The sequence below is a fragment of the Mesoplodon bidens genome (assembly GCF_964165515.1).
Source record: "Mesoplodon bidens genome assembly, chromosome: 17".
NCBI lineage: Eukaryota > Metazoa > Chordata > Mammalia > Artiodactyla > Ziphiidae > Mesoplodon > Mesoplodon bidens.
In genome coordinates, this window is record NC_138174.1 from 46,964,759 (window position 1) to 46,990,543 (window position 25,785).

Below are 25,785 nucleotides of genomic sequence, written 5' to 3' on the forward strand. Positions count from 1 at the left end.
AATCCCCTTCTGGTGTCCGTCATGTCATTAAGTAGAACAATAAACAACAATAAACAGTCATTCAAATGATCTGGTAGGGGTATCTGGATGAATCAGTAACATTTACCTGCAATTTTGACTTTATAATTTTAGTTATGTAATATAAAGAGGTAACTATAGTTCCTAGGCACTTTACAAGCACAGAAATCTGGAAAATACTTGAGACTCTCCCTATCTTTAATGGATAAGAAATGGAAAGGTTGGAGAGTTATAAACTATTATGGAGTTAGCAAATGGAAGAGCTATTACTAAAAGAAAAGCTCCTTATTTTCTCATTGGAATAAGCCAAGACCCAACCTCATTTGGGGTTTAAAGCTTACAAATACTTATTCACGTTTGAAGTTAAGAGATCAGAGGAAGAATTTCAAAGTTCATGTGGATAAGAAGACAAAGATGTACCCAGAATGAAAACAGAGAGGGGGAGATACAAATGACTATGGCATTTACTGGGCCTTTAATCAGTACATTTTGAATGGATAAAAATTCATAATTGCTACCTACACTGATTTCTCCGATAGTTATCAGATAATCAAATTTATATATTCAGACAAAAACATGTTGTAATTAAGTTTTTTTTTTTTTTTCCCCCAAACACAGTTATGTGAATAACTGTCCCAAGCTTTCTTTTCACTCTGGGTTGATCTCTAGTCTACAGAAATGAACATCACTCCTCTGGCTGTCATCTTATTTTTCTCATCTCCCTCACAGTTACATGTATATGTTTGCTTCGTCGAATCTTAGGCTCCTACCCCTTCAGCACTCATGATTCCTTCCTATTAACTTGCTGCATCCAGGCTTATAAGTCCTTTCCACAACTCAATGAGATCTGTACTGTCTCTAGTTCATTTTTTGCTGAATTGGTTAGAGTTCTCACTTTTCACTCTCCTGAAACCTCAAAGGGACAGGATCTGGCTGAAAATCACTCCTCCCTATTTTCTTGATGCTTCTCTTAGCCCTTCTGTCTGTGTAACTTTCTTTATCTGTCTCCTCACCACGGGTCTTCCTCCAAAACTGGTCCTTGGCAGCTTGTTCTTCACTGAGAAGGAGTGAATAGATCTTCTTTTAAAGATTAAGTAACCAAGAGAATGCCTTAAAAAAAGACTATGAATACCAAAGGTAGCTGGAGATGTGGACTGACTGGAACTCTTGCACACTGCTGGCGGGAATGTAAAAGGATACAGCTACTTTGGAAAACGGTTGTGTAGTTTCTTACAAAGATAAACATACATGTTCCCTTGACCCAGCAATTCCTCTTCTAGGTAGCTACCTAAGAGAAATGAAAACATGTCCACAGAAGAGTTGCACAGAATGTTCATACAGCCCTAATATAATAAACCCAAACTGCAAACAACCCAAATGTTCATCAATGAGTGAAAGAATAAACAAATTATATTACATTCAAGTAATGGAGTACTACTTAGCAATGTAACAACATGCAAGAATCTCAAAAACATCATGCTGAGTGAAAGAAGACTGAAACAAAGAATACATAGTATATGATTCCATAAAGGAAGGTCTAGAACTACTCCACAGACAGACATCAGAAAGTGACTGGCTGGGGGTTAGGGGGAGGTACTGAATTTACTGGTGGGTGCAGGGGGCGAAGGTAACTTTTTAGGCGATGGAAACGTTCTGTATCTTGATTCACAGCACAACTACTGAAGCCTGCGCGCCTAGAGCCCGTGCTCCACAAGAGAAGCCACCGCAGTGAGAAGCCCGCGCACCGCAATGAAGAGTAGCCCCAGCTTGCCGCAACTAGAGAAAGCCTGGACGCAGCAACGAAGACCCAATGCGGCCCAAAATAAATTAATTAAAAAAATAAAATAAAATAAACCTAGTTAAGCAGGGCATATTCAACAACCCCCAACACCATTTCTCTCTACCCATCTCATACACATACTTCTACTCTAACATTAATTAAAAAAAAAAAAAAAAGTTGCAGATGTATGAGTACAGTCGCCCCCCTCCCCGCCAGGCCCAACCCCGGCCCCATGCCCACCCCATCCAAGGGTTCTGCATTTGTGGATACAACCAATCGTGGATTGAAAAAAAAAAAAATTTTTTTTTTCCATAAAGTTCCAAAAAGCAAAACTTGAATGTGCCAGGAGCTGGTAACTATTTACATAACATTTACATTGTATTTACAACTATTTACATAACATTTACATTATGTTAGTATTATAAGCAATCTAGAGATGATTTAAAGTAAGTATAAGGGAGGATGTTGTGTAGGTTATATGCCAATACTAAGCCATTTTCATAAGGGACTTTAGCATCCTCGGATTTTTGTATCCACGTGGGTCCTGGAACACAACCCCCATGGATACCAAGAGGCAACTGTATATACAATTGTTAAACCCTTTGAACTGTATTTTTTTTTTGAATTTTATTTTATTTATTTTTTTATATAGCAGGTTCTTATTAGTTATCCATTTTATACATATTAGCATATATTTGCCAATCCCAGTCTCCCAATTCATCCCACCCCACACCCCCTCCGCCACTTTCCCCCCTTGGTGTCCATACGTTTGTTCTCTACATCTGTGTCTCTATTTCTGCCCTGCAAACCGGTTCATCTGTACCATTTTTCTAGGTTCCACATATATGCGTTAATATATATTTGTTGAACTGTATTTTTAAAATATGTGTGTTTTATTGTATGTAAATAATACCTCAAAAAGAAAAAATAAACCTCAAAAATCATTCTTATGCCAATGACTGCCTTTCTACATTTCCAGCCTTCTCTAACCGGTTCCAGTTCCAGATATCAAAATTCCAACAGGATGGTTCCGTTTGTATGTTTCACCATTTTATCAAATTCCACCCACTCTACTCAATTACATTATTCAGTTCAAAGGCATGGCCATTCCTTTGCCTTTATATTATCCTTTAGAGTCTAGTTATCACTAAAACTGTCAATTATTCCTTTAAAACATAAATCATAAATCCTTTCCCTTCAAGACAGAATGCAGGAAGGAGCACTTTTAACATGTACTGTAAAATATACCTGATCGGGCATCATTAGCATCACTACTTATTAGTTTTATGATGCCTACTAAGTACTTAACTTTCCTGAGTTATATTGTCCTCATCTGTAAAATGAGATAATTCATTCACTGCTACATTAGGAACATGGTGAGATACATAATAAAAATAAACTGAGACTTATAAAGCACTATATTTTTAATACAATACTTAGGGTTATTGTTACTGGTTCAAAAGCCACCACTGGAGCCCTGGCCCAGGCCCAGAGGTGCTCGTGTCTGAACTACTTCAATAACTTCCGATATTGTCTTCCTGAGTTTTTTGGGCATGTGACCAACTTGTTACTCATCTTCATGACTAATAATTTATCACGCAATCCCTTTTAAAACACTAGGATAATCTTGGTCTTTTAAAGATACACATGGCAGGATTTATGAAACTCCTCATTTGTTTTCAAAGTAGCTGTCAATCTGGAAGCTTTGGTAAAAATGTAGGAGTAAAAAGCCAAGGCTATCAATATATTTTTAAAAAACCAGGTTGATTTTAGTCTATGAAGAGATTACATGCTTTTAATTCAACAATTACTTTGTTTGTTTTCTTGACAATACTTTTGCTGGATATTCTCATATTGTAAAACCTTTACTGGTCTACTGACTTCACTTGAATAATAAGCCTCATAAAAAGCTACAGTGAAAAATTAATATCTTAACCCCACAATGTAATCCACCCAAGTAGACAAGAAGATATTCTGATTTCTTGATTTTAAGAAAGACATTTATTTTTTCTAATCAATTTCCTTGTTTGCACTTTACTATTATATACTAGGAAAAGTTTCTCTAAATGTACAATTTAAAACGAGTTTTATATTTACATTAGAAAATGGAAACTACAAGAATCAATTCCATGTTTTCTATCACTTGTAACAGTGATTACATATGCAAAACAAAATGGAGAAGGGATGTAGAAATGAAGACCCAAACATTTTTTGCTGAAAGGTCACAAAATTTTAGCTCAAAGATTTTATCTTCTCTTATCTGTGTAATAGTTTCAATTTGATGTTTTGTATTTTGTCACTCTCATAGTACACAGCTAACTAATTCCAGAAATCAGGGGAATAGGCATGTTAGCTAGTGTTAATTTTTTTGTCATTTTGTGCACCATAAGAGGTTAATCAATATTAATTTGAGCTTAGAGACTGAAAATAACTACATTTCACAGATTTTGCTTATTCAGCTAGAATCAGCCTCTTGCTAAATGCTACATCTTTTGTAATACCACTCTATTACACTTGGCAAAATAAAACACTTCTGAGGGTGTAAGCCCTGGAGATAAGAGTTTACACTATGAAATCCAGATATCAAGACTCAATAAATGTACTTGTTATTCATTTTAAAACATACATCATTAAGTAGATATAGAAAGAAGAATTTATGAGATCTACCAGGGCCATCTAGAAATTTCATGAGAACATGACTAAAATTTGCTAAAACTTAGAAAAGAAGATTTCAAAAATAGGTAAATTAATTTCAATTGCTTCTAGAAACAACAGCCATTTTTTCCCGAAATATTAGTACACTAGTTATCACTCTCCTAAAGTGATATTCCATGGGAGGAATATATTTCCCCACCCCATTGATGCTGGGCTTGGTCATGTGCCTTACTTTGGCCAATGGGATGCTAGTAGATGAATGATATGAGCAAAGGCTTAAAATTTGTTTGTACTATAGGGCTTGTCCTCTTGTGTTCTAGCCACTGCTGTGAGATATACATGCCCTGGGCTGTCCTTTGGGTTAAGAAAAATGAGTGAACAGTACTGCTCCAAGAACCTGCAGACCTACTCCAAATGACCAGCTGATACATGGAAGAGAAGTAAATGTTTTATGACGGTATTCCACTGAGTTCTGGAATGACTGGCTACACAGCATTATAGTGGCAATATATGATTAGGAAAAAAAAAAAAACACCTTGATATTGAATTTGGAGTGGTGCCATATTTTTCTTAGGTATTAAATTAATATTTGGTGGCAGACATTACTGATTAATTGAATCAGTCCTGTCCATGTTTTTCTTTTCCTTAGCCATACTCCAATAATTGGGAACATGTAAATTAGTTTTGGCCAATGAAATATAAGCAGAAATCACATGGTGGGTGTCCTGGGAAAGCTTTTTAAAAGTGACACAGTTGGTTGCTATGTTCTTCTGGTTAGTTTGTTTTGCTTTTACTCCTTCTCTTCTGACTATTATAAGGGCGGGATACCTGGAGATGCAGTTGACTTCATATAACCATTGGAAAGCCACAACTGAAGGAAACAAAACAGGAAGAGAGAAGAAACCCTAGGACAAACCTTAGGACACTCCATCAGCCTGTCCTGCTTACTCCAGACTTCTTGTTATACCAGAAAAATAATTCCATGTTTAAGTTCTCTTGTAACATTTATTATTATTTGCAACCAAGAGTAACATCAATTGATATTTGAAAGGATATGTAGATAGGTAGGTAAATAGATAGAACTTTATTCAAATTAACAAAAAAGATCCAAAATTGTACCCAGAAATTTGCTGGCATTTTTACTACACTAACTGCACATGGTTTGGGCTTTAACTTTTAGGATAAGCCATAATGTGTGATGTACTAGATTTCAACTGAGGGCAACCCTCAACTTTGTGACTGTGAAAGTAGATGGCACAAAATCATGGTAAAATGTCAACCTGATAAGATTCACTCTGATCCAAGCTATCTTTTTCTATCTATGTCAGAGTTTTCTTTATAGCAGCAGGTTCTCCATGAAAACGTATCCTTCAATTTTCTACTTCCATTTGACACATGTAAGTAAACACATTCAATGAGATTCAAGTATGGGAGAGTGTTATAAAGTGAAGGAAAATTATGGTACAATGGCAATAACTCATGAAGAGTAGTAAGAAGAGAGTGCCTAGAGCATTTGACTGCAAATGGAAGAGATTATATCCTGGTGAGTTGAGTTAATTTCAAATATATTACAGTATGGTTTTCTATCATATGTACTCTCTCTGACTATATTAATAAATGAAAGAGTGATGAATAGTTCCGGGAACTTGTAGCGAAACATTAATATTTCAACATCATCGTTGAGTATCTATGTCAACACACATCAAAAATGCATGAGAAATGACTACCTGTACTCACTAGTTACACTCATTAAGAATATATGGATGAGAAGTATAAATGGTATACATAAATTTGCAATGCAATTACAGGTAGAACATATAGAAAGAAAAAGGCTACACAAAGATCTCACACAGAGAAGTATGTCAAGCAATTGACAGCTAGTTAACACTGGCAATCAGTTTGGAGTATACTGTATGACCACATTCAATACCACTTTGTTTTAAATTATGAGTCATCTCAGTAATTATTAGCACTAAAATTTTTTTAAAATGTAGAAGTAGCAAAAATAAGTAGCCACTGTCAAACAAAAGCGGCTCTTCACTCTATGATGTAGCTTTGGAATCCCCTTGTTTAAAAATAAATATAAAAACAAAAGTTTGGCTTTAAAAAGTTTGATTTCTATCTATTTTAAAATTGATCACCTAGAAGTAATAAATTCACATCAGAATGAGGCATGGCAGTTTGAAAAACAAATCAACACTCAGTTAACAATAACTTCCAAGTGGTTAGGAAGGCTAAACAAATAATCTGTTTATATCTGTAGTATATAGAAAGATGATGTTCAATTCAGTTGGGGAGGGGGAAGGTCAAACTCACTGTTTAGCATTATGTATGGAGTATCAAATGCCTACCAAAGAGACGAGATACAAATCACTCTCAAAACAGCAACACCTGGGCTTCCCTGCTGGCGCAGTGGTTGAGAGTCTGCCTGCCGATGCAGGGGACGCGGGTTCGCGTCCCGGTCCGGGAGGATCCCACATGCCGCGGAGTGGCTGGGCCCGTGAGCCATGGCTGCTGAGTCTGTGCGTCCGGAGCCTGTGCTCCGCAACGGGAGAGGCCACAGCAGTGAGAGGCCCGCGTACCGCAAAAAAAACAAACAAACAGCAACACCTGTGTAGTAGCTTTCATATATGGTGCCTTTTATTTTCTTTGCTCTTTTTTGCTTGTTTTGTTTGTTTGTTTTTGTATTTTCTGGCATTTCTAGAACAAATTGTATTACTTGTATTCTTTTTCTTCTCTCTCTCTCTCTCTCTCTCTTTGGCTGTGCCACGTGGCTTGTGGGATCTTAGTTCCCTGACCAGGGATTGAACCCGGGCTCTCAACAGTGAAAGCGCAGAGTCCTAACCACTGGACCGCCAGGGAATTCTGATGCATTTTATTTTACTTTTTAATGATCAAAAAGATTCAGGCATAAAAAATTCTGAGGGTAAGCTCTCACTTGGAACGACAGCTGCATCATTTTTAGGGAAGAAGTACGAATGTTTCTGTATCCTAGAAGATATAGTAACAATATACGAAAAAAAAACTTCCTAGGATAATAAATATTTTTGACTCATCAGGGGATACAAAATTAGATTTCAAGAACCCAGGCCCAAAAGAAGTAAGTACTTCTTTGAAAGAAATTTTGAAAGAAAAATTTGTTTTTGTTTTTTTTTTGTTTTTTATTACTGTACGCAGGCCTCTCACTGTTGTGGCCTCTCCCGTTGCGGAGCACAGGCTCCGTATGCACAGGCTCAGCGGCCATGGCTTACGGGCCCAGCCGCTCCGCGGCATGTGGGATCTTCCCGGACCGGGGCACGAAGACGCATCCCCTGCATCGGCAGGCGGACTCTCAACCACTGCGCCACCAGGGACGCCCCTTGAAAGAAAAATTTTGTTTTGCATTTATTTTTTGTTTTTGTTTATTGATTCTTGTATGGGTTAAATAACTGCAGATTCCCTTAGAAAAAAGAAAAGAACTTGTATCACAGCATAGAGGGAAAAGTATGAGTGGATAAAGAGATTCAGTCCTGAATCCCTCTCCCTAGGGATGTAATGGGAGAATCATTACTTGGCATCAACAGAGCTCAGTTTCTTCTGTAAAATTAATGTTCTCTATTGGTCAGTGAGTTTGTTTATTCATTCCAGAATATTCCTGCCTTAAGGTCTCTGCACTTGTTATTCCCTCTGCCTGGAGCGCGGTTCCTGGGGACTTGACCTCATGCCTCTTTAGGTCTCTCCTAACATACAATCTTATCAGAGTTCTTTAAATGCCTTACGTGAAAGAGTAAATGCTGTCTACCATCGCAGCTCACTCAGCACCCACACCCTGTCTCCCTCACCTCCAGAGCACTTACCTTCTTCAGAGGTACCATGTGCTTACTGTCTGTTTCCCTCCCACCTCCTCCACTGGAATATAAGCACCATGAAATCAGTGATTTTGTCTATTTTATTCAATGCTGTTCTAGTGTTTAAAAAAGTACCTGGCCAGGCTCTGTGCTAGCAACCCTGGAGATACATGGAAGACTAGAACACGTTATCTACCCTCTGAACAGCTCAATATATTGGAGTCTGACATGTATGGACACAGGGGTGTCTATACATATATGTATATGCATATGTATGTGTACATATACATATATGCATATATATAAAGATTTATATATATATATATATATATATATATATATATATATATATATATACCACATGCTCCTGTGTCTAACTGTGGAAGCTGTGGACAGCTAGGCAGCACTAGTCATATAAATGGCACCCTTTGGGATGTACAGTGTTCAACCCGCACCACCATACCCAGCTTCCTTGAGACTGAAATCTGTAAAACACAAAGCTGATGACGCCACTGCCATTTAAAACCTATTGATGTCTCCCCACTGTCTACAGAATAAATTCATCCTTCCTGATCAGGTCCCTACCCACCTCCCCAAGCAGCTGCATCTCCCAGCTCTCCGCCACACTCACTTCCGCGCCAGTTACTATGAACTCACACCTTCCTACCGCGTGTCAACGCTTTCCTCTACTCCAGACTGAGCTACGTGACCTTCCCCCCTTTCCTCACTGCAGCCTTTCACGCTTTTATCCCATTGGGCTTTGATTCGCCTCATATATGTTGATTCCGAGCTCCCTGTGGTAAGGTTCTATGAATCATTCATCCTGTATCCCCAGCATGTAACACAGGGCTGAGTAAACGAATTAATTATCTACCAAATACAGACATGACTTAATTTGCTAATTCACAAAACAGTTCAAATATCAAATTATTATCAAAAACTGATCAGACTTTCTTTAAACGAAAGTGGGTCCAACACGATCCCATCAAAACAATAAAAATGACTGTGTATGGGTGTACAGTCTTCATCTTGCTATTAAATACCCAGGGACTGAGTTACTCAGTGATCATTATATATTTTTCTTTTAGTATTGCTAGAATGTTGGGTTGATGCAGGCTAAGTATACACTTTAGACTTTACCTATGTTCGTTCACATCAAATCAGGAGCTTTTTCTGACCTGTTTTAGAAGAAGAGCAACGTAAAAGTGTTTATCTCCTTGGCAAGACAGCAAACACCTCTCGGATTTACCCATCAGCCATGATGTCTATTATTAGTCTATTAGAGAGCTAGACTTCCACCTACAGAACTGAATCAAAGCTATTTCTTTGTTAAGGCATGAAGTGGGGATTTGAAGGCGTCCCAAACACATCAGGCTTATTTAAAAAAAAAAGTATAGCTTCTTTTATAATGAGACAAGAAACTGGGAAAGATTTAAAAGAAAATAAACCCTGAAATTGTCTGACATACTGAGCTCTCTGGCTTCTTCTCTGGGCACAATCAGCTCAGCTGGGTTTGTTCTAATCAGCAGACAAGGGAAGAGGCATGATCCAAATACCCTCAAATCTTTCAGTCAAGGGCTGCAAAATTAGATGACACAGTACCATTTCAACCCTTGGACAAACATTTCCTTTTATAGATTGACAGAAAGCAATTCTAAAAAGGATGCTCATTTTGGGAATGTCAGCACATATGTATATACTGAAACAATAATTTCTTAAAATAATAGCAACAGTGAAGTTTATAGAAAGAACGCTCTAATGTATCTGTACTTTATTTCTTCACATATCAATATAACGCTGTGTGTGATTTACAGAAGTGGAACACCTTTTTAAGAACCATTTCTGAGAAGGCATCTGATAGAATTATCTCTCCCTAAGTCAGATTATATTTAAAGTGACAGCAAGTTTAAAGACGAAAAAAAATCTGAAATTATCTCATAAAACTTATATTCTTATTGGGATTCAGGTCTCAAAAAGCTTTGCTAATTTTAGAAAGTTATGGTTTAGAGGTATTAAAGCCACAACATAAAAACAAGAGCCGCCTTCATAAAGGAATATGGGTTTATACTCAGACAAACTTTGATTTCAATATGAGCTCTGCAAATTATCAGCTATAGGACCTCTGGGGATAGAGTAAACCTCTCTGGGCTTCCGTTTATTTGTGCATAAAAACAGGAGCATAAGGCAAATTAAATGAAAACTATGTAAATTCTCACAGAACCTGCCTGAAAGAAGTCAGTCAGTAACAGTTTTGTTTTCCCTTTCTTCCTTATCTCTAGGACTGTTCTCTACTGTAATTTAAAAGACATTAACAAAGTTATACATGAGGAGATTCAGAAATAAGGATCAAGAATTTTAAAATAAGGAAAATGAAAAACACACACAAAAAAACCCAAACCGAAAACCTCCAAGATTTCTGACCCCTCTCTGATCATCAGATGCAACCTTCTAAATTAAAAACCATGATGTTTAGGCTTCCCTGGTGGCGCAGTGGTTGGGAGTCTGCCTGCTGATGCGGGGGGCGCGCGTTCATGCCCCGGTCCAGGAGGATCCCACGTGCCGCGGAGCGGCTGGGCCCGTGAGCCGTGGCCGCTGGGCCTGCGCGTCCGGAGCCTGTGCTCCGGGGTGGGAGGGGCCGCGGCGGTGAGAGGCCCACGTAAAAACAAACAAACAAACAAACAAAAAAACCCATGATGTTTGAGCCAGCAGCAGAATCTGAAGGAACAGGATATCCAACTTGTTACCATATCTGTTCTTTCAAAGAGCATCTAAGTGCAAACAAAGATGGGACTCTTCATTTCCAGAATTCACAAAGTGTTTTCCTTTAAGAAGAAGGGCCCTTGACACAGGCAATATAATAAAAACAGGGGGAGGAAGGCAGTGTTTTAATTCGCTTAAATGTGATTGACAAGGAACTATTTAAAAAGAATATCCTTTTAACAGGTTCAAATTTTAGGGATGCTAACCAAAGCAAAAGGCTACTCATGCTACTAATGTATGTTGCTTCTTTTCCACTCTGACAGTTACAATCAAGATCAGAGAGGGTGGAGAACTCAGATACGGTGTGAGTTAAACAATCACGTGCATTTACCAATTCTGCGAAAACGGACACCGAGGAAAGCTGGTCCATCTCCTTAAAATCTTCCTCGGCTTCCCCCACCCTCTACTTCACCCTTTCCCACTTCACTCTTACTGAAAGTAGCATGTCTAGACCTTTATTCTTTGAGTTTAAGTCTTTGAGTTTAAGGCTTGTTCCTGGTTAAACACGAATTCCTCTGAGGAGGGCCCTCTTTCAGATATTCTTATTCATTTACACTGTACTTTGAAGGAAGTTGATTATTCTACCAGCGTCAACAAATGAGGAGTAGGAAGGTTTGGAGTTAGAGGAAAAAGAAGAAAAAGGGGTACAAAAGTTAGAGGCTCTGGGTAAGAGAGCCAGATTTTACCTATTTCAAAAATATCATTGTTTTGCCTAGGGGTAAAGTTAATTATAATAATTTGCTCTAATCGCGTGCCTGTACCTCTCTTTTTCCAAACACTTATTTCATAATTATGTTTGTAAAGTAGTTAAGGGTAATGATCCTATTATAGCATCAGAGGGGGAAAAAAAAAAACAACACAGACCTAAGCAAAACAGATGTTCTATGAATTGCTGGAAGTTGGCTTTGTCAGAATTACTTGAATACATTGTCTCTGGCTCGGACAGTATCTCTACAGTTGAAATACAAGAAGGGTAGAGCCTGTCTGTAGGCCTCGCTATGGCCAGTTCTTCCCAGTTATCTGAATTCACTGAGGCTGAGCTGATAAACGAGAAGCAAGTGAATCAATGAAACTAGTTGCAACGATTGGTTCAAGCACAGTTCAGGAGCCTTGCTATAAAAATCTATTTAAATGGAAGTGAACTTAGGTTGCAGCTCTAGCCACCAAGAATTGTTCCTTTTTATTCAAAGACAAGAATATCTAAATATTATATATTGGGGTGGGGAGAGGTGCAATTTTGGCTAACAACTTCTGCATTTCAAATCAAAGGAAAATTTCTTGAACTGAAGATTTAATAAACGTTCATTTTAAAAACCAGTAAAATGCATAATACCAAATATTTAAAAACAGCATTTATTAGCATATTAAGGTTTATGCTATGTAAATATAATAATGTCAGCAAAGTAAGCCACCAAATTAAAAATTCAAACTATGGTGATGACTGCATGAGGCAAGGCTATGAACCCGAATGGGAAAGGAGACAAAGAAGAGATTCAGTTGGAGAGAGTCACCTTGTGGGTTACTATCTTGTCTGAAGGGCTGGCCTAGGACAAGGCAGTTTCGTCCCTCTCTAGTGTCAGTCTTTCCTCATATCTTCCTTTCTCATCTTCCTGCTTTCTTCCTTGACACTGCAGTGGTAGCCAATGAGATAAGAGGCATGACTTCAAACCCCTCCTAAACCATGGCTTTAATTGGAGAGACGTGTTTTGGTTGCCCAGGGCTTCTGAAATGTGCTCCCTCTATTGCACACAAACCCTTGATGTTACCACCTCTCTACCTGCAGACATCCTTCTCACCTAACTCGAGGTTCTGCAAGTGCCAGAAACAGATGCACGGAGGTCTTTTGAAATCCTCTTGTCTCGTACACGCCAAGATGATATTCAATCCTCCTACGATTTGAAGCATTATTTTATTGATCATAGTATACTGGAATATTTTTGTTTGTTGGACAGCTTTTGAGTTAATAGAAGCCATCAAGATCCAAAGGCAAACAGAAAAATGAGGAAAGGGAAATTAATAGTGAAATAGTGAGACGTGCATTAAGAATCAGAGAAATTAACAGCAGGAAGACATACCCACCGAAAGTTAACTTTGGGTAAACCTAAGTACAGATTTAAAAAAAAAATTCTCTAACAAGGACTATATACTTATTTGTCCCAGAATAAAATTTTCCTCAACATATTGTTTTCCGTTTTGAAATACACCTATATTTAAGAGGTCTCTGAAGAACATTCTTTTCGCTTCATCTAACAGTATCTTAGCGCTTCTCAGCGTTTACACACACATACTCCTTCTTGAATGATGGTTAATTAACTATTGATGGGTCCTGGCATTCTAGGGCTTCCCAAGTGACAGCTCAGTATTCTTTACTAATCGTTTAATGAAAACACTTACATGAATAATGAATCTGGCACTTGCCTAGATACACATGCAACTTTTGTAATAGTAATAAAAGCAGGGGTATGCACAGTCAGAACAAAATATTGTGGGGCTTACAAATGTTTTCACAAAGCAAATCGGAGAGGTTATGTTGAAAATGAAGCTCCAGTTCCTAAGGCTGCTATTAAAAGTTTCATATTAAAACATACTATCATATTCTCAGCACATAATATTAAAAGCACAAAAAATGTTTATGTTTAAGATGTTAATACCATGATTTGCTCTATAAGCCCGAAATGGAGTAAGCATAACTTAGATTTTCGTAATCACAGGGCCAAACTTACAGAAACCCACATATCTATAATACATACACACAAATTATGTATATATTATATGGTGCAGGAAAACAGTGTGATTAAAATGTCTATGAAACTTATGATTTATCTCAGAATTGAACTTTGTCATCATTTAGTCTAATTTTGCAGGTGAGAACATGGAATCCTTGACCTTAAGATTTAGCTCCCACAAAACCACAATCACTGTGCTGATCACTGAACTGGTGACGAAGTGACTGGGCATGCTAGCATTTAAATATGATTTCAGCCCCCCTTCTGATCCAACGCTTTGGAGAAACTAAGTTCCTACAACCAGTTACTGGAACAAATGAGAGAAAAAAGTGTTTTTATACATGTTCAAGTGGAAGAATATGACTGGTAACAGACATTACAGGCACTCTTGAGAAAAAGATACGTTTGGGGAGTTAGAAGTCCTAAACTTTGTCTCGTCACCACTTATTATATGACTCTGGAGAAGACACTGAACTTCTCTCCTCCTCAGTATCTTCATGTGTAAAATCAGCACGACACTGGCAATATTTATATTTCCTAGTTGTCATGTACTTATACTCCACACTATTACCATTATTGTTACTACTACCATTAATAATAATGTTCATTTCACCCTTGAGGCTCTCATCTGTCAAAACTTTGCAATTCAATTTTCATGCCTTGTAACTATATCACACCCTCACAATGGTCCTGTAAGGTACGTATTCTTTCTTACTACAGAGGAAGAAACATCTCAGAGTGGTTAGTTAACTTGCCAGATGTCACATGGCTATTAAGTGACTGAATGTGAACTTGAATCCAAATCTTTCTGACTGCAGTTTCATTAGATTTGCCATATCCTGTTTCCTCTAATATATAATATACCTAGTACCTATTTAGCATAGAGGTGTATTATTCATTTTATACACCCTCACATATACACACACATAGGCTTTAAATTCTAAAATGCCCTACTAATTTTTTTTTTAATTTCAAGGCCTAATTCATGAAACAGAGTAGATAATTAGTCAATACCTGGGAAAAAAGAATTAATATATGGGAGGTAACTAAGATCATTTTAAGTAAAGTGTTAATTAACTTTTGTGTTGGCAGTAACAGTGGCTTAATTTAAATCTTCCTCTTCTCTAAAATTATGTTATTAAAAATTATGCTAGAGAAAAAATACACATGGACTAGTCACAGGTGCAATTCTAGACACAGAATTGACAATGATGAAAAAGCAGCTATTTTCAATGAAAAAGGGCTAAACTCTAACCCTGTGTTACAGTTAAGGGAGTGAGAAACGATCCCTTTAAAAATTACATATGGGGCTTCCCTGGTGGCGCAGTGGTTGAGAGTCTGCCTGCCGGTGCAGGGGACGCAGGTTCGTGCCCCGGTCCGGGAAGATCCCACATGCCGCGGAGTGGCTGGGCCCGTGAGCCATGGCCGCTGAGCCTGCGCGTCCGGAGCCTGTGCTCCGCAACGGGAGAGGCCACAACAGTGAGAGGACCGCATACCGCAAAAAAACAAACAAAAAAATAAATAATAAAAAATAAAAAATAAAAATTACATATGATTTGAATTTTTCAAAGAGGTAACACAGTATCTTCCAAATTTTAAATTTCAAAAAAGCTGTTCTGTACTTCCCTATCAACACAAGATAATACTGCCTGTCATATTTTACTTCTCTTGACTGTTCTATATGAATAATGAAAACAATGATGATAATTAGATAGTGACACTCGAAAAGAATAATCTTTTTTTTTCAGAGTTAAGGAGAAGGGGCGGGAAGTATTAAAAAAGAAGTCTCATTTCTATGCAAAATACAAATTTTCAACTACGTCAAACACTCCATGTTTCCCCTAATCTCCTCCCAAAGAACACAAGGCTGAATGGAAAGATGCTGACACGTGTGCCCGTTCAGAGCTAGAATGACAGGTCTGGGGAACAGGAGATGCTGCTGTTTCCATTATCCATTGAACACCTTGGCAATTCTTATTTCATCCTGAGAATGTGATACTTACTCTTGTACTGCTCTGGCTATGGAAAGGGCCGTAGATCCAGTTTCATTAACGCTATCTAAGGTCACATTTGGCAGGTCATCATCATCACTGTCACTTTTACTTTGTCTGGGAGATAGGCCTCGGGGGTCCATTTGTGCTGGGAAGAAAAGGCATATATAATGAATTAAAATTAGTGTGCAGAAAGTTAACCTTGTCCTGGACCAACATCAAGCATGGAATGTCTCTTCTGTGTATGTCACACACATGGAATTCTCCAGAAATCCCAGGAATTAGTGAAAGCGACGTATTTTATGGACTGAGCACGCACTGACTCTTTTCCCTTGTTCATCTGATTTATAAACCCTCCATCAGCTCTCGGTCGTTTCAGGGGATGATTATGGAATAGAAACTGTAAAATCCACAATATTACCAACTTCTGAGTGGTCAGAAGCTGATTAGGTAGCTCATGAGTTACTGTTCTACCCTCTGGCTTCTTCTTGCTTCTGCTATCAGAGTTCTGGCCATTTCATTGCACATTAGCACTTTCCCTGGAAGGTGGAGAGCAGGAGGGAGAGGAGGTTTTATTTGCTTATAGCTCCCCTCAGAAGCTTAAAGAACAACAAGGTTTACAAGACTAACAGAAAGGTTTAGGTATTCTTCATACTACAGTGAATCCTTGTCCACAGTTCACTGTTGCTCTAAGTGGAGATCTGAGGGCAGGAAAATGACTGAAGTAGTAGCATTTTAACTGTGTTTACATGTGCTAGAAAGTGCCCTTCATCTCTATGCTGATCTCATTTTCCAAAAATGCATTTCTAGATAAGATCCCTCCTCCCACTGCAAACTTGCCAAAGCAGGAAATAGCCTGATGTTCTGACTCCTGTTGATTGGGACCATCACATCCTTTTAAATGAGAGGATCACCATCAACATTTAATATATTAATGTATATTTTAAAAAATAGATTTCATTCCCACCTCCTTCTCTTTATGAACAGCTTTAGCCACCACCGCCTAGGATTTCCATCAGCCCTCTCACCTCAGGCACAGAAGAACCACACCTTCTAATTTAAAAGTACTGCGCTAGCTACATAATTGCATTGCTAAAATATATGACTTCAACCCTCAGCCAGCTCCCTCAGCCTGCTCTTCCAAGCTGCCTACAAAAGATTTCTGAAACCACCACTAGCTGTAAAGAAAAGCAAAATGCACTTAAAATCGTGGTTACAATGACATTTGGGTACATTTACAGTCTCATTTTTTTTTCTCAAATAATTTTTTTTTCTTGTTGTTACTGTGCATCATACATTAGGTAGAGCCACAGGAAAATGCTGATATTTTCCCATTTTTTAAACCACAAAAGACAATTTCTCATGATTCTACCTAATACTTACCATATGAATAGAAAAACTATACCTAGAGAGTTTTGATATATTTCTAACTAAACCTAGTTAGGAAGGAGCGAATATCTGTTGAACCTAGGGTGTGAGTGTACTTGACATACATTCTGCCTGTAAGTATAAACACAAACATGTACTTTGAATCGTGGAAGTGTTTGGTAAATGTTGGCTAAATTAAAGAGAAAATAATGAAACTAATCTAAAGCAGGGGTCCTTTGCTGATGACAAATGTGCCCCCTGCAAAAGACATCTGGCAATGTCTAGAGACACACTGATTTGTCCTAACTTGAAGGAAGGGGGTTGCTCCTGGCACCCAGAAGGCAGAAGCCAAGGATGCTGCTAGACATCCTACAAAACACAGGACAGTCGGTGCCCCATGACAAAGAATGAGCCAGTCTAAAACGTCAATAGCACCAGGCTGAGGAACTTTGACCTAGAGATTTAAGAGTTTGGACATAATGGTGTTACATCTGATGACTTTCAATTGCACAACTATGTTCCAGTTTCAAAGTCACTAGCAATGAAGTTAAATCACACATTCGATTATCCATCTTTTCTGGTTCTATCCTCAAATAAAACAATTCACTGTCATGTGACTCAGCATTCGTAACTTCCACCAGTACAGCGCTCACTCACTCCAACGCCAGGAATGAATTATGCAGTGATGCACATTAAGAGTCATTGAATGTTGTCTTTTTACCACATGGTGGGACAAAGAGTTTCTTTTCCATCTGATCTCTAGCGATTTCTTAGGAGAGGGATGTTGGAGAAACTCTTTGTAGAGGAAAGTAACCAGCTCCACACTTATGCAATAACAGAGAGCTACTTAAGTATTCAGTCATTCCAAAGGCACTGAAGGCATCAGATCATTTAAGATTTATTTTGGCTACAGGCAACAGAAACTGGCTCTGGCTAACTTATACTAAATGAGTGTACTGGAAAGATACTGAGCAGCTCACAGAACGGAAGGTAAAGATGAACAACCAGCACACAAGGAGCCCAAGACACAGAGATGATACAGGCATTTCAACCAGGAATTCATAGATAAGTTTCCTCTGGGCCCATCTCACTGTAAAAAGATTCATTTACCAATCGTTCACAACTGCTCAAATTCAACCAAGAAAATGAGTAATAGACCTATCTAGGCTTCCAAATCTCATACTGTGTGGTGTTACGTACACCTGTAAACATCAACAATTTAACATTTAAAGTTCCTGAAACACCATGCACGAAGACTCCTTTGCCAAGATATCAAATTAACAAATAGCCAGAGAAAAGAGAATATTTTGGTCCCATTTTGAGCAAGACAACTAGAGCTCTCACAGGTAAGTAATACAACTCAAGGAAGACACAGGCAGTTAACCAATAAGCAATTTGGCTGTGAAAGTTAGTCTCGCTGTATGAGAGATTCCAAATAACTGGTGTGAGAGTTGATCATCTAAATTATGTTATGTTTCTATCTTAATGAGAGTTTAAAATATGTTAAATATGATGTCTTTTTTGATGTACTTTTCAGGAACATTATAATTGAGGATTTCTTTCCAATAGTTTCAATAAATATTATGAAATGCATCTGCTGCCATCATGCTGGGAAACTCTTTTTACCGGTACCTTCAGCCAAGTCGAGGAAGTAATTAGAAAAGCTTCTTAAAATGTGCATTGCTGGGCTTCCCTGGTGGCGCAGTGGTTGAGAGTCCGCCTGCCGATGCAGGGGACACGGGTTCGTGCCCCGGTCCGGGAAGATCCCACATGCCGCGGAGCGGCTGGGCCCGTGAGCCATGGCCACTGAGCCTGCGCGTCCGGAGCCTGTGCTCCGCAACGGGAGAGGCCACAACAGTGAGAGGCCCGCGTACCGCGAAAAAAAAAAAAAAAAAAAAAGTGCATTGCTGATTAGGTCAGCTTATCTACATACTCGCATAATTACACTCTATTTTTATTAAATGTGGGGTAGGGACATTTCTCCTAGTTAACCTCCATTAGTCTTTGAGTTTCTCAGCTCATTTAGGGAACACCAATTCTTTGGGGTGCCCATGCAGAGAAAATGGAAAAGTTACCTGGGCACCAGAAACAAAAACGTACCTATTTCCCGAACTAAGAGAGCAGCCGGAGAACTATAAGCATCTGAAAAGAATTGACATTTGAGATTTTATTCCTCTTAAATGAAAAAGGGATCAGACACTAGTGGGTACTCCAGCTCATTGCTGGTGGAAGTGTCATCCCCGAGGTGGAGGTACTGGGGAACACAGTGTGACCTTCACATGTCACACAACCTTGGGAAGATAACTGCGGAACCCCCAAAACCTGAAGCTGAACCTATCTACCCTTTCAAACACCCACCTATTGTCAATGAACTGTAAAGATCATCCCAATGAGTCTTGTCTCCCTGTAGCCATGCTCTCGTAGGGCTCCTTCCCACAGTGACTCTGGCCTTGGCTCGATGACTTGACGTCACTTTAGACTGAGTGGACACATTCCAGACACTAGATGACCATGATCATAGGAGTGACTAGCGTGAGAACAGCCCGGCTAAACCATTCCAAATGTTTGACTCACAGAACTGTGAGCAAATAAAATACTTTTTTTTTTTTTTTGCGGTATGCGGGTCTCTCACTGCTGTGGCCTCTCCCGCTGTGGAGCACAGGTTCCGGACGCACAGGGTCAGTGGCCATGGCTCACGGGCCCAGCCGCTCCGCGGCATGTGGGATCTTCAAGAACCGGGGCATGAACCCGTGTCTCCTGCGTCGGCAGGAGGACTCTCAACCACTGCGCCACCAGGGAAGCCCAATAGTGGCTGTTTTAATCTACTAAATTTGGGAGTGATTTGTTACACAGCAATACAAAATCAATGTACTGAAATAGAAGGGAAGGGGGCAGGGCACAGCCTTTGAAAGAATGACACACCCCGAGGACATGACATAAACTGATTAGAACAAAATGGGTCCAAGATGGTGGACAAGCCAACGTCCACTAGACCTTGAGCCTCAGTATACACTCACTGTAACGCATCAGCAAGCTAAGTGACACACCCACAGGCACCACGACAGTTCCAAGACCGATCACAAGGATCAAAAAGTGGGCGGTGTCCCAATTCCTGGAAATCCCCGCCCCTTCACAAAACAGCTGGAATACTCCTCACACTCATTAGCCTATGAAATTACCCTCTTCTATAAAAACTGACAACCCCATACTCTGGTGCCTTTCTCACCTTCTGAGATGGCCCACACTGTCTGTGGAGTGTGTTTCTCTCTAAATAAATCCACTCCTTACCCATCACTTTGTCTCTCGCTGAATTCTTTCTGTGATGAGACACCAAGAACCTGAGCTTCATTAAGTCCTGAAACCAGGTGTGTGATCTCAGTTGGAAGACTGTGGGTTTTGGCCGGGTTCGGGTCCCAGTCACATGGGTTCGAGTCCCGGCATTTGGGTTCAAGTCCCAACCTGAGGTGCACGGTTTCAATACCAGCTACTCTCCCAGTTCCTTCCAGTGATTTCCTGGCAACGATGTAGAGAAACTTCTGGTACAATTATAGTCAGCCTATGACACTCCTCTCTATTTCCCTCCCAAGAGGTAATCTGGCCTTCAGTGGCATATATTTAAGTGGGCTATTAATACAATAAAGGAAAATAAATGCCACATGTTATTTTACATTATTTACTTCTTAATCCAAAATGTGAAAACTGGATTTACAGGTATTTTGTCTTTAGAAGCGTCTTCTTTGATCCTTGACCGTGCCTCATACAGGCTTCTATGGGAAAGGGGCCATGAGTTGGCATTATTGCTATGGTGAACAAAGCTTTTCTCCCCAAGTTCATAGTTCACAGGAGGCTCAGATGGGCAGAACTCCCAGGTACATGATCGCCCAAAGCTACACTTCCTATGTTTGCCTTTCTAGAACTCACATGAAACATGTAAACTTTACTTTCCCCCCATATAACAGTGGACTGACACAGACGCAGTGGCATCAGCATCCATTCTCACCTCCGTCACCTCAGGCGAGGTGCTCTTCTAACTTCCTTAGAAAGGAACTGGTCCATTCAGCTATTCTTAAAGGAAAGGAAACTTTCCCGTTAAGTCACCATATTTACTATGTATAATACAATCATCTTTGAACACACATGGAAATTTACAGACTAACACTTCCTAACCAGAAGGAATGCATTCAATCGCCTTCACCTCCACCCATCAGGGCTGGCGGGGAGAGGGGTGCACGTGGATGGAAGCAGGGTGAGGCAGTCGTGTGGGCAGCGGCAGCGCTGCCAGCCTTTCTCTTCCCCCGTCGGCCACTGTCAGGCTGCCTGCTACCTGCAGATGTCCTCATTGCTCGCCCTGCCAAGGCTGAAGCGTGCCCCAGTTACAGAAACCTTGGTTTCCAGGAGGGCCGTTGCTTCCCTAGAAACAAGGGCAGTGGGAGGATGAGGGGGGGAAAATGGAAAATAAATGTATGGGCGGGGGAGAATTCCTAGCATCCCAGAGTAGAAGAGTCTCCTTCAGCACTTTCAATGTAGGAGTGCTCCAAAAATGACAGTCAGAGAGTTTTTTTAGAATAAAAACTCTGGCTCTGGCTTCAGAGAGCATGGGTGAGACTTCTGGCCCCGCCACTTGTCATTGACAGCCATCTGGCCTTGGGCAACTGATTTCCCACCACTAACCCTCAGTTTTCTTCCCGTGCCATTGCTGCTGTGAGGAATAAATCAGATAATATATGCAAAGTGTTTAGTACCCTGCCTGGCACTTAGCAGTCAGTCATCGTTCTGTAGTTTAGCACTACTACTTCAGCCTTCCCTTATATCGATATAATACTATTTACAAAGCCCTCATCTTCCCCTGGACTTATCCAAATCAAGCATTTTTCTTTTTAAATGTACCTAAGCTGAAAATACTACTAGAGCATATATATTGAATAATACCTAAAACCACTACTTCTTTTAATCCAAACATTCCATACTTAAGACGGTTTGAGTTACGATTTTTCAACTTTACAATGGAGTGAAAGTGATATACGTTCATTAGAAACTGCACTTTGAATTTTGCTCTTTTCCCGGGCTAGCAATATGCCCTACCAGACTCTCTCAGGATGCTGTGGAGGGCGGTGAGCCCCAGTCAGCCACCCAATCACAACTGTTCACAGCCAATACACTTACAATCATCCTGGTTTTCACTTTCAGTACAGTATTCAACAAACTACATGAGGTATTCCACACTTTATTATAAAGTAGGCTTTGTGTTAGATGATTCTGCCCAACTGAAGGCTAACGTAAGTGCTCTCAGCACGTTTAAGGTAGGCAAGGTTAAGCTATGATGGCCAGTACGTAAGGTGCATTAAATGCATTTTTGACTTAAGATATCTTCAGCTTATGGTGGGTTTATCGGGATGTAACCCCATCTTAAGTCAAGGAAGATTTGTATTCAGTCAACAGATATTTATTGGGTACCTATGAGGTACCAAGCACTCTTCTGAGTGTTGGGGAGAAAGGAGAGAATAAGGTAGATAAAAATTCCTGGTTTCGTACTGGGGCCGGGGCGGGGGAGACAGATAAGAAAAATAAATAGATAAGAAAACCACATCCTCTGTTAGACAGTAAGTGCCATGGAGCAAATAAAACAGGGAAGGGAGGGTAGGGGTCGCTGAGAGGCAGGTGGACAATTTCAGACAGGGTGGCCAGGAAGGTCTCACGGAGAAGGTGACACCTGAGCCAGGACCTGGGGGGACTGAGGGAGGCTTGCAGATGTGGCTTATTTATTTCGGTGGATGGGGGTAGGATATTCCAGGTAGAACAAACAACAGGTGCAAAGGCTCTGAGGTGGGAGCAGGTTTTACGTGCCTGAGGACCTGCAAGGAGGTTATAGCTGGAGCTGAGACATGGAGGGCAAAGTGCATGAGGCCAGACAGAGGAGGGTGGGCACGGAGGCCTTGATGGCCAGTGGAAGGATTTTGAGTTTTGTTCTGGGTGGGAAAGGAAGCCACTGGGAAAGATTAAGTAAAAGGATGACAGGATCTACGTTATGTCATTTGATCAGGATCACCCTGGCTATACAAGCACAGGGGGAGATCCGGATGGAGATACGTGCAGGAGAACCATCAGTGATATTAATATTCCCTAAAAACTGCACTAGCTTTTCTCTCTTTGGTCACCTCATGCTGGCCACACATAGTCAATTAAAACTTAGGTAGAGGGCTCCCCTGGTGGCGCAGTGGTTGAGAGAGTCTGCCTGCCGATGCAGGGGACGTGGGTTCGTGCCCCGGTCCGGGAAGATCCTACATGCCGCGGAGAGGCTGGGCCCGTGAGCCATGGCCACTGAGTCTGAGCGTCCGGAGCCTGTGCTCCGCAACGGGAGAGGCCAGCGTACCGCTAAAAAAACAAAACAAAAAAACCAAAAAACTTAGGTAGAACTTTATTACCTGCAGGGCTATGAAGCACACTTTTCATAATACATTTGTACAACTGATGTTCTGACCTCATTTGGTTTCAGAGTATCAGTTGCTCAAATACATACTTGATTTTTCTAGCAATATGAAGATAGATGATGAGAGAAAAACGCATAAGTAAATAAAGCTTGGCTCAAAGGATGGTGGACTCCAAGATTAGAAGCAGCTCTCCTGGGTCCCACTCTACTTACTGATGTTTCCACTATGCTTTGTTTCTTACTTTCTTTACTTTTGTTACTGCTAATGTGACTATGCCTCTACATAGTAGTAACTGTGATTGTTTAGATAACCCCCAGTGGAGATTTAAAGATCCAGTCCATTATGCAAATCCTGGGATGTTGGTACTCTTCAGATACAATACGCAACTTACTCATTTTTTCCCCAATTCCTCTCTGCACATTTGTCAGTGTTGTGGCTTCTGCCCCCATTATATTAAAAAATAACCTCATAATGTTCTTATAATTCCCTAGTGCAAGGTCCCCTTCTCAGTGATAATGCCATCGGACCTCTCTGCACCTTTCAAGACTGTTGGTTATCTCTCTTCATTTTCACTCGCAGCCTCTTCTTGAATCTCTCTCCTCCCTTGACTTCAGGGGTGGGCACACTGAAGCTTGCCACCTGCTTTTATAAATAAAGTTTTATTCCATCATGCTCATGATTTTGTCTCTGGCCGTTTTAGGGCTCAAACGGCAGAGTTGAGTAGTTGTCACAGAAACCATATGGCTCACCGTAAACTACCACCTGGCCTTTTGGAGAAAGCATTTGCTGACTCTGCTGTAGCCTGTTTAATTCTCTTGGGTCTCTCTCCCTCTTACCTTCTTCATCTCCTCGCTCTGCATATACCTAAATGTCAGTTTCCCCTTCAGACTCCACTATCTACCTTCTTATTTCTGCCTCTCTTTATTGGTGACCTTCTCAGTAATTCCAGACAATTCCACAATTTCAATTACTATCTCAGTGGAGATGAACACCAAATTCATGTTCCTGTCTCTAACCTCTGCCCTAAACCCCAGTTTATTTACATTTATATTTCCAGCATCCTACTTCACCTGACTGTCGGAAAGTCATTTCAAACTCCGGTCCTATACCTCTTTCAAGTGTCAATGGAAAGACCCATCATTCTCCTGGTCACCCAGGTTCAGAGCTCTCATCATTTCATGTGTGTCCCCTTCATTCAACCAGCTGCTAATTGCTATTGCTTTTACCCCACAATTTTTCTGGAGCCCCCTCCTTTCTTTTCATAATAAACTCAATAAACTCCTTCAAAGTACTGCTACATACATTTGTCTTCTATAGTATTTCTCTAGTAATTAAATGAATGCAAGACTTTCCTCAAATCACTCTTCATTTGAAAGCCTTGAATTTTCCCCACCACGTCAACAAAGAAGGTTCAGCAGCGCCCACTAACCATTCTATAATTTCATTTTTCATTTGGAATGCTTATGTGTCTTATCTGCAAAGCCCCTGAATCCAGCTCCATATGGGTATTCCCTTCTACCCACAATTCAGTCAACAAAAAACCTTCCTTCATCAACCTTCTTTTCATTTTCTAAAAAAATGTAAACTTTCCTTTTTAAAAAATACCCATATTTTGTACTTAAATATTTTCATGGCACTCTTGCACTTCCCATTTTCAATTATACTTAAGCATGTACTTATTCTACATCCCTTTTTCTTATTTTTATTTTTTTTTGCGGTACGCGGGCCTCTCACTGTTGTGGCCTCTCCCGTTGCGGAGCACAGGCTCTGGACGCGCAGGCTCAGCGGCCATGGCTCACGGGCCCAGCCGCTCCGCGGCATGTGGGATCTTCCCGGACCGGGGCACGAACCCGTGTCCCCTGCATCGGCAGGCGGACTCTCAACCACTGCGCCACCAGGGAAGCCCACATCCCTTTTTATTCCATCTACTCCTTGAAAGGAGAGACCATATTGATTACATTCCCTTGTACACAGTCAAAAGTAACATTTACTGATGAAGATGATGGTAATAAATGCAGATCTCTACTTGAAATGATCACAGTGGTTCCCAGCTGGCAAAAGATGAGGCAGTATAATGATAAAAATGTATATTTCACATTTTATTTTAAAAATTACATTCTGGCTTATATTCTAATATTAACATTTGTGGGTGGGAAAGTCACAATCATTAAATTTCTATTCCTCTATGAAGTCTTAGATAATTCTATATATTTTTTGGTTTGTATAGGTCAC

The 25,785-nt window shown here is 40.1% G+C and overlaps 1 protein-coding gene across 2 annotated transcripts in view; it reads right to left on the reverse strand.

Moving 5' to 3' along the window:
- The window catches only part of KLF12 (KLF transcription factor 12), a 452,957-nt gene that overhangs the window by 107,812 nt on the left and 319,360 nt on the right, over positions 1-25,785 (reverse strand). For both annotated transcript variants that reach the window (XM_081214998.1, XM_081214999.1), the window contains exon 5: positions 15,770-15,905. In XM_081214998.1, the coding sequence (XP_081071124.1) occupies positions 15,770-15,905 (136 nt within the window). The remainder of the gene's footprint in view (positions 1-15,769; positions 15,906-25,785) is intronic.